Source organism: Vigna umbellata, chromosome 9 (assembly GCF_029865625.1).
Source record: "Vigna umbellata cultivar VRB3 chromosome 9, Vumbellata_1.0, whole genome shotgun sequence".
NCBI lineage: Eukaryota > Viridiplantae > Streptophyta > Magnoliopsida > Fabales > Fabaceae > Vigna > Vigna umbellata.
The window spans coordinates 28,124,929-28,135,973 of record NC_142173.1 but is presented as its reverse complement, the minus strand read 5'-3'; the positions used below and the strand labels follow the sequence as shown (position 1 = coordinate 28,135,973).

General features: G+C 31.3%; 1 protein-coding gene across 1 annotated transcript in view; it reads left to right on the top strand.

Moving 5' to 3' along the window:
* The first annotated feature begins 39 nt into the window (after positions 1-39).
* LOC148193138 (uncharacterized) overlaps positions 40-11,045 on the top strand; it is a 14,607-nt gene continuing 3,601 nt past the window's right edge. The window contains exons 1-2 of the mRNA XM_088099364.1: positions 40-172; positions 7,178-7,254. Coding sequence (XP_087955490.1) covers positions 40-172; positions 7,178-7,254 — 210 coding nt within the window. The remainder of the gene's footprint in view (positions 173-7,177; positions 7,255-11,045) is intronic.

Below are 11,045 nucleotides of genomic sequence, written 5' to 3'. Positions count from 1 at the left end.
GAGAGTTGAAGAGAGGAGCAAATCACTTGCCCGGAGAAGATGACTGGAGTTGACCGTGGAGAAAGAAAGCTGACCAGAGCTGCCCATTATAGAGGATCGAATGGCTGGAAACACAAGCTCGAAGAGAATAAAGAGTGGCGCTGGATCAAGAACAGGAAGCGTCGTCGAGAAGGTTCCCTTTTTCATTTTTCCTTTGTTTTTTTCTTTTCATTCTCCAACCCTATATAAAGGGGTTTTTCACCTTGTAAGCGATACAATTGCACACTTTGAGATACAGTTTTCTGTTCATAGTTCTAAGCTCTGTAGATTAGGGTTCTTTTCCATTTTCTATAAAGTAGGATCCCGTTCTCCTTGCTTTTAGAGCGCATATCACGGTGTGACAACCGCGGTGATTCTGATTGAGCTTGTATTCGGTACAATTTTTGTAAATTTCTTCTCTCGTTAATAATACAGTTTGTTCTTGATGTTTCATATGTCCAGTATTTTGATATTCTGTTATGTTTCGTGCTTGTGTGTTTCTTGTGTTGTTTCAATGAATAAACGAATTGGACTGTGATTCTTTGCATTCTGTATTTCCTTTTGGAATCAAATGACTCTATTTTGAGCATTCACTTTCGAGATGTCTTCTCGAGCCAAAGATGAGTCCAGTAAAAAAAAATTCATTCAGTTCTGTGTTTTTATTCTTGTTCTTCTATTATTTTTGTATGTGATTTTAGATCTGAATTGAATTTTTATTTGAGATTTGTGAAGGAAAACATCCACATTTCTACATCTGTTTTGGATGTAATATGACTCCATAGTGAGCATGAATTATCAAGAGGTCTTCTTGAGAGATGTTAAGCTTCATAATTGTCAGATTAAATTCAATTTCAGTGTTGTTATATTGTTCTTGTTTTGTTTCAATTCTGATTTCTGCTCTTATTTTCTATTTGATGATATATAGATTAGGTTCAGTTTTAGATTTGTTTTTATTGCGCTGTTTTAGTTTTAGTTTGATTTTCCTTGTGCTGTTAACTGTTAGCATTCACAGGTTAGTTTTAATTGCATTCAGTTCTCATTTTAGTTTAGGTTCTGTTCTGTTATACTTAGATTCTATAGTTTAGTTTAGGTTTTATTTTCTTACATTTTATTTTTCTTCTTTTCTTTTTAAAACAGTTTTAGTTTCTTTACTGTTTTCTTTTAAATTTTCTTTATTTTAATTCCGTTTCCCCACCTGTGAGTTAGTAGTTAGTAAATAAAATACAAGAATTAATTCTACACTTTAAGCTTAATTTTAGCCGAGTCTTTGGATTGATACCTAGGTTGTCCCTATACTTCATTAGTGGGGAAACTTAGTTTGTTCTGGTTTTAGGCGACAAAAATCAGTTTAACACCTAGTTAAGGTAATCATGTGCATGGCTCCTATGTCATCCAACAAAGGCTCCAACATATTTTCCAACACAGAACCACCACCTACGCAGTAAACAACTCCTTAAACCCATCATAACCTAGCCCTTTTACTACACTGACTACAAGGAAAATGCACCACATGTTTGGATCAAACGAAAAACTTGTACTCTCCCCCTCATACTTAAGTTTCCCTTCATTTATGAACTTTCCACCGTGGTGGAAAACAACTTCAAAATTTTCTTCCATGACGTACAACAAAACAATTATATTTTAACCTATAAAGTAATAAGAAAATGACCACAACAGAAAGTATTAACAATATATACAAACCACAACCCACTGAAAAAGACAATCAGACAACACTTTAATAATGGGGGACCACATTGCAATAAAAAACGAAACATTATACAACATGCAACGGTGTGGGAAAACCATAAAAGGACAAAATCATCAAAAAATTCAATCAAAAGCGCATTTACTAACCTGAACACGTGATTCACTTCGAACACTTTTGCCACTACCTTCCACGTGCTTCACTGCCAACAGCTTCCCGATTCCATCGAAATAGCACTGATAGATCACTCAGAAATCTTTAAATGAAACCTATTAAGTCACCAACTATACGAAATAGCCCTGATATACCCTATTATCCCCCAAATTCCAACCACAAAAGCCAACCCTCGACAAAACCCTATTCTCCCAATTATCCCAAATTCCACAACAATGAAATTAAATAAAACTAACGTTGCGTTAATATCTTATTGTAAAATAAAAAAGTTGCGTTTTAATTTAAAAATTTAACTTTTTTAAATTTATAAATAAAACAAAGTTAGGTCAACAACAGTAGTGTGCCACGTCAGTATTATTTGGTCATCTCAGCAACCCACGCATCAATTTCTTTAACGTCGTCTAGCCAACTTAACGGGAAGGTTTCAATTGATTTCAATTTTCAAAATTAAGGACCACCTTGAGAGACTTTAGAATACGAAGACCTATCTAAGATGATCCTGCACTAATAGGGATGTCGAAAATGATTAAACCTTATAAAATACAAGAATTAAGAGAAGGTATCTTTAAAATTGTACTTTCAATTTGTTTCAGAACTTAATAAATAGTGGAATAATATCTTAAGTTTAGATTGAATCCCATATATGTTTGAATAGATAAAAAAATACAATAAAATTATATTCTCATGTTTAACTGTTATAAGACAATGAAAGTTAATTATTTTTTAGTTAAAGTAAAATGGAATTTATTCAGATTGAATTGCTGTTGAAATAAAACCATATTAATTTATATTTTTAATTGATTGAAATGCCTAATTTTCTGCATGTATGATTTATAAAACTGATGACAATTTTAAGTGAATGACAAATTTTCTGCGTGTGATTTATAAAATTGATATCAAAATGTTGAAATAAAAGCTGATTTTAAATTGAAATTTGAAATTTGATTGAATAATTAGCTTTCTTTTATTAAATGGTATATGAAATTTGTACCATATGTGGTTGTATTTCGTTTTCTGTAATGCAACGACCCAATTTTCAAAGTCGTCTTATTTGTTCCGAAGAAATGGTATGAGGGACCATCCCTCGTTTCAATTCCCACATTTATTGTTTGATGTGATGATTGCTCGAGTCTTCTCCAAGTCTTTTATTTACTTATATGCAGCTATCTAAAAAAATAATGTTCACATGAAATAGAATAAACATAATAAAAATAATATATATATATATATTATATATATATATATATATATATATATATTCCTTTTTATTTTAGATACGTAAGATACTGGAATAAATTTTGACACCAAGATACAAGTTTCTAGGTAGTTTGTATCTCCAATGTCAAAAATTTCATCCACCGTCTTTGCCTTATATTCAACTCCTTTTGGTTAAATAAGTACTTCATGCTTTTGTGATTATTGAGCACCATAAAGATAGTGCCGCCAAATCTTCAAGGAAAACACCATCACTGCCAGTTCCAGATCAGGAGTAGAATAGTTCTTCTCATGAACCTTTAGTTGTCTTGAAATGTATGTCACCGCCTTTCTTTCTTGCATGAGCACACAACCTAATCCTTGATGATAAGTGTTACAAAAACCTCAAAATTTTTACTTGGGTCAATGATTACCAAAACTGGTGCACTAGTCAGCCTCTTCTTCAGCTCTAGGAAACTCTTCTTACACTTATCCGTCCAGACAAATGGTTGATTTTTGCTAGTTAGCAGTGTTAAAGGCGCTACTATTCTAGAGAAACTTTCTATAAATCTTTTATAGTAGCCAGCTAAACCCATAAAACTCCTTATTTCTGTTACAGTCTTTAATCTTTCCCACTGTAGCACTGCTTCAACTTTGGTTGGATCCACCGCTATGCCTTGAGATGATATAACATGTCCTAAGAATTTCACCTCTTGCATCCAAAACTCGCATTTTGACATCTTTGCATACAATTTCTTCTCCCTCAAGATCCCAAGTACGGTCCTTAAGTGTTTACCATGTTCTTCTCGAGTCTTGGAATAAATAAGTATGTCATCTATAAAAACTACGACAAACTTATCTAAGAAAGGTCAAAATGTTCTATTCATGAAATGCATGAACAGAGTTGGAGCATTAGTTACGCCAAATGGCATAACTACATACTCGTAGTGCCTGTATCTTGATCTAAAAGTGGTCTTCTGTACATCTTCCGCCTTAACCAAAATTTGATGATATCCAGACCTCAGATCTATCTTTGAAAATACTTGAGTTCCATGAAATTGGTCTAGCAAGTCATCAATCCTAGGTGTAAGACCCATGAAAAATATTTACCTTAATAGTAATAATTTTATTACTAGTAGTAATAAATTTCTTTGTGAATGGAAAATATAATAAGTTTATAAAATGTGGAAAGATTAATAAGAAATTTTGGTAGCTTAATTTGTAAGACTCATGAAAAATATTTATAATAGTAAATTTTAGCATTTTATTAGTAATAATAATTTTAATGGATAGAAAAATGTAAATTTTGGGTATAAAATTATAGTAATTATAGAATGAGAGGTTCAAATTTTCGATAACTTATTTAGGATTTTTTTTAGAAAATTGAATAGTAAAAAGTGAACAGTGAATAGTAAAAAGTGAATAGTGAATAGTGAATAGTGAATAGTAAAAAAAAAAGATAAGAATTTCTTATCATGGAAGGAATTAGAATAAGAATTCCTTAGCATGGAAGAAATTAGGATCAGATTTAATCAAGTGGATGATTAAAATATTATTTTTAAATAATATTAAAATAATAAATAATATTAAAAAATTAATTAATAGTAAAATTTTTTTACCTATAAATAGCCATGGGAGGGAAGGGTATTCTACACCAAGAAAAGAGGAATCAAGTGAGAGCTTGAGAAATAGAGAAGAAAGAATTAGGGAGAAATTTTTAGTTGCAAGAAGAGTAGAGATTCTGAAGAGTTTTCGGGGAAACAAATTCGGAGCAAAAGATTAAGTCTGGAATAGAGGTAGGGGAGCTAACCTTTCTATGCTTTTATATTATGATTTAGTATTGCTTTATTACTATTCATGTCTTGAAATTCTGTGTGAATACTGTTAATGCTTACTGTATATCTATCTATGTTGAAATTCGGTGTAAATATTATATGTTGTTGTTTTGAATCTGTAAATAAGAAATTTGTTAAAAACTAGTTGAGGAACATTTTGGCTAAGGAAAGACTTGGTAATTAAGTTGTTCATTGTGACGCACCTCTCGTTCCCGGAAGTCTACTCGACAAGTTTTTAACTTCAATCCTATTGAACAGATTTTGTACTATTAAATTATTGTGCAATATATCTGGTTGGAATGGAAATGTCTGATGAATTCATGTTACTATGGTGATATGGAATTATGAATTATAATTGTGATGATTGCATTTTATTATATTGCAATTGAATTTATGCGTCTGGACATGATATGAGTATTATGGGGAGATTTTGTAAGGGTATAATGTGAGTTGAGGAATATGAGTATGGTATGAGTCTAGTGGAGAGATTCAGTAATGTTATGGTATTTATGTATATGTTGATGTTGAGGGTCCCGTAGTTGGAGGTTATCCTGATACTCTAATAATCATCCAATCTCAAGTAGAGAAGGATGAATTATGTGGTGAGAGGAGCAGGAGGTCCTGGTCTATGTGCCGGTTTTGGACATAGTGAGGGGACTAACCTGGTGAATGGTATGAAGTATTTTGGAAGTGTATTTGTAAGAAGAAGTAGAAGTCATTACAAGTGCATAACCTCCCGTGACCACTCATCAACGTATCATCCGGATGAGTGTCTATTGGGTATTGTAGTGTTTATTGGGTATTGTGGGACGAGTGTCCAATAGGAATTGTGGTACGATGGTATGAGGGTGTCTGGCATAATTATTATATGATGTTTGTATCGAAGTAATTATGCATGTCTTATAAATGATTTGTTGCATGTTAGCTCACCCTACTTGTTTGTGTTTGTGTATGTGCGATGATCGTATAATTCGTTATACGGGAGCAGATGAAGGAATGTCGTCTGACCCAATGCCGATGAAGAAAGAAATGGAAGAATAAATTAGAAGAATTTGAGTTTTATTTATGAATTTGTAGTTGAAATCTGAGTTTAAAACATATGTATGGATATATATATATATATATATAATATATATATATAATTATATATATATATATATATATATATATATCAACTACAAAATTTCAAGTGTGAGATTACGGGATGTTACCGTAAATGTAATGCTACAATATATAAATTATGCATTATCTAGTGTGAGATTATGGGATGTTACACTAGGTAGAGTGTATTTGTTCTTGATGGTTAGCTTGTTCAATTGTCTGTAGTCGACACACAATCTAGAACTACCATCCTTCTTCTTTACCAGCAATACAGGCGCTCCCCACGGTGACACACTTGGTTAAATAAATTGCTTCTCCAACAATTCTTATATTTGCCTCTTTGGTTCAACCAACTCCGCCCGAGCCATTCGATATGGAGCTATTGATATGGTCCAACTCCAGGTACTAAATCAATGGAGAATTCTACTTCTCGTTGAGGAGGCAATCCTGGTAGTTCTTTTGGGAATACATCACTAAACTCATTATAGGAATATCAAGATTTTGTTCATTTTTCTCAACTTCCACATTAGTCAAGATAATGAAACACGAAGATCCTTCTTTGAATTCCTTTAACACTTGTTGTAATGACAACAACTCCGCTTCTTCAGGATCAGGAAAAATCTACTTCTTCTTACTACAGTCTATAAGGATATATTTGGCAAATAACCAATCCATTCCTAAGATTACATCTAAACCTTGTAGGGGTAAAGATATAAGATGTACTTTGAACCTACATCCTTCCCTAACTATTAGACATTGAGGACACATCCTCGATGTTTTTATCAATTTAGAGGTCAGTGTAGATACCATGAGATCATACTACAACTCTCTCACGGGTAGGTTCAACTTCTAAATAAGAGTTTCAAATAAAAAGGAGTGTGTCGCTCCAAAATCAAACAACACATTCAAGTTTTTACCAGTTATTATACAACATCCAATGATGAGATTACCTGATTTAGCAGCTTCTACTCCCATTAGAGCATAGACCCCTTTAGTAGCTTGTGCCTATCGTCCGTCCTTCTCTATTGAGGCGGTTGTTGAGGTTGAGATGCTTCTCTTCTGCTAGAGGGGCAGTCTCTAGCAAAATGTCTTCTTCTCCGCAAAGAAAACATTTGTTGCGTATAGTAACTTGTGGACAAACGTTTTTCAGATGAGGTCCTTCGCAGACGTAACATCGAATTATTTTCTACTAGGGCTGTTGTTGATGAGAATTCCTCTGAGGTTGCGGTCTTTCATAAGGCCGGATCCTTACATTTTGTGCAGCTCGTGACCCAGATGGTCCTCCTACCTTTTATAACTTCGGTTGAACTTCAATCTCACCTGTTAACCTTTCCACAACTTTGGAATGTTCCACTAAAGCAAAAAAGTCCTTAATAATATTGCTTCCCCAAATAGCTGATACTCTCAGTACGCCAACCTAGTTTCTGATGAACACCTTTTCGCATCAAAAATCTTTTCCATATTTCTTATCCATAGATCAGCCTCGTCTGGACTTGTCTTCCCATTAAAAATAGTTGAACGGTGTTGTAGAATGTTTTCTAAGGTTCATTCCTGAACCCTATGAGGTTAAGCTTCCACAAGCGTGCCATTCTCAACTAGCTGTCTTAAGGCTTCGACATGTTATCTTTGGTTGGCTTCAGAATTCATCCTGGCCGCTTCTAACTGTTGCAGTGTTGTTTCGTGTTGTTGAATTAAAGCAGTGCCCTGTTGTTGAAGAGCAGATGCGATAGACTCCAAAGCTCTTGTAAAGCTAGGCATATTAGAGGTTTCACGGTTGGGTTGTATGCGTGTCATTTCTCTGTTCACACAGATAATTATTGTTATTTTGATTTATAGTGAGTTCGTAGGATAAATCCACAACTCTTAGGCCGTCTTAAGGATGAACCGCTCTAATAACACTAATGTAACACCCCAAATTCTAACACACTAGACATTTCATAAATAATATAAATATCATACAATTTTACAATCATCCATTAAGGATAATGAAAGAGTTCACATTGAGATACATTATTCTTCCAAACCTCACATAAAACACTCATAATTTTTTTTCTAAATGTATTATCTATTGATATGCTGCCTTTTGCTTCACTGATACTGATTCAGATAGCGTTTATAAAAAAATTAACTATTTTGAATTAAAATAAATTGGAATTTATTCTTGAAGCTTAAATTGTAGTTGGAATAATCAAAGTAATTTATGTTTAGAGTTGAATTGAATTTTTAAGTGGAGAGTGATTTTGTATGGGTGATGTTTGAATAGAAAATCAGTTTTAAATGAAATGTGAAATTTGGGAAAAGAATTAGATTTGGTTTATTGAATGGTTAGATTGAGTTGCGGTGGATTGAACATGACATTCTAAAAGTATTTTTGTTTTGTTTGGAGAATAATTAAGTCTTTTTGTTTCTTTTTGTAGAATGTGATATAAGGGACCAATGCGTCTTTTTTGTTTATATATATATATATATATATATATATACATATATATTATATATATATATATATGGGGTTTGCTAACATGCGTACGCCTGTTTTTTAGTTGGTATATTTTAGCAATGTGTACCGGATTTTAGTAGACAAAAATACCCTTATATATTATGGATTCCAAGTTTTAAAGTTAAGGGTATTTTAATAATTTTCATTCTCAAAACTTAAAAAAAAAAAAAAACTCCCAAACCTTTACTCACCTCTCTCATTCCTCTCAATCCTTTCTCTTTCATTTCTCTCAATCCAACCTTTTCTCTGTCATCCTACGGTAGCCCTAATTGAAAAAAATCAGAAACACATGTCTTTAAAATTGTAAAGAGTTGAGTCATTGACATATTCACCTTCAAGGCAAAGGTTCATTCAAGATCTCTTCAATTTCACCATCTTCACTAACCTCTCTAATTTCATCATCTGTATTTGTTGAATCGTCATCTCTAAAAAAACTCTCTAGGCCAATTACCAATCCTTTCGGATGTCATTATGCTTGTGAAAATTAGATAAAATTATATACGACAAAAATTATAAAATGAAAACCCATTATAAAGTCATTTTTTGTAAGAAATTGTTTAACAACTGAGTGTTTCTGATTTTTTTTCCAGGCCAATTACCAATTCCTTTGATGTCATTATGCTTGTGAAAATTACATAAAATTAGACAAGACAAAAATTATAAAATAAAAACTCATTATAAAATCATTTTTTGTAAGAAATTGTTTAACCGCGAGTATTTCTGATTTTTTCGAGGTCAATTACCAATTCCTTTACGCTTGTGAAAATTGGATAAAATTAGATAAGACAAAAATTATAAGATGAAAACTCATTATAAAATCATTATTTTGTAAGATTGTCTAACAGCAAATGTTTCTGATTTTTTCAATTGGGGTTACAGGGTTTCTTTCTTTTTTTTTCTTAAGTTTTGAGAATGAAAATTATTAAAATACCCTTAACCTTAAAACTTAGAATCCATGATATATAAGAATATTTTTGTCTACTAAAACCCGGTACACATTGCTAAAATGTACCAACTGAAAAACAGGCGTACGCGCGTTAGCAAACCCCTATATATATATATATATATATATATATATATATATATATATATATATATATATATATATATATATATATATATTTTTTTCAACATCACACTAAGAAAAATCTAAAACTTAAGTCATAATCTTGGATATAATTAGACGTGATATAAATAAATTTGATAGAGTTAATATAATTTTGGATATCATTTTTACACTAAAAAAGAGCTTAAAATAGAATGGTTGGATTTCTGACCAAAACTTATGGTTTCTTCAATTGAGATTTACAATGAACTATGCAAGTGAATGTTGTGATTGATTTTTGTATGACTATTTTCTATATGTGTGTGATTTATAAAATTGATGAGAATCTTGTACGGGTGATGTTTGAATAGAAAATCAGTTTTAATTGAAATTTGAAATTTGGAAGAAGAATTAGATTTGGTTTATTGAATGGTTAACTTGAATAGAGGTTAACTTGTTTTGTTTGGTATAACGGACCATCTCACTATACACGATTAAGTCTTCTTGTTTGTTTTTGTGGAATGTGATATAAGCGACAATGCACTCAAAAAATTTCTAAAGTTTTTTCTATTTACTTGCATCATGCTATTTAAATAAAATAACGTTCACATAAAATAGTATAAACGTCATTAAAAATCATATGAAAATGAATGTCATTAACAATTGAAATAAATTAATAATGTTTTTTTAATGACTTGTGCAATTCACTTTTATTAAGATTTTTATGTTATATATAAATTGTTTTTCAATATCACACTAAAAAATCGTATCAAAAACATAGTTCAAACTTACACTAAAAAAAAATCTAAAACTTAAGTCATAATCCTTAATTATTAAAAAATGTATTTGTTTATATTTTAGATACAGTAAACTACTTATTTAAATTTTGAAGTCAAGATGCAAATTCTTAGATAATTCTATTAGGTTTTAGACATGATCTAAATAAATTTGATAGAGTTAATATAGTTTTGGATATCATTTTTACACTAAAGAACCTTAAAATATAGAATGGTTGTATTTGTGAGTAAAATTTATGGTCTCTTCGAGATATACAATGAACTATGCCTGTGGATGTTGTGATTTATTTTTGTATATAATTTCTTAATGTATATATCAAAATTGAATTATTGAGACTTAGTAACTTATTTTATTCCACCTTATCTGTGGATTAAGTTAAATTGTGAAGTTTAAAATTAACTCAATCTTATCAAATAGGTTTGTAAAGTGAGTTTTATACCATGAAATATTAAAAAGTGGATTTTAAATCTAATTCAATCTCAAAACACTAACTTGTAATATTAAAAATTTGAGATATCCAACAAACAACACAATCATTTGGTCTGCAATACAAGTATTCCTCTGCTTTTTATAATTCCAAATCTTTTTCTCAAACCATTTTTCTTGATGTTTGCATATAAATATTTTCCGGCTTTCTTATCATCTTATACATTCAAAATTTTCTAGTGACCATGGACT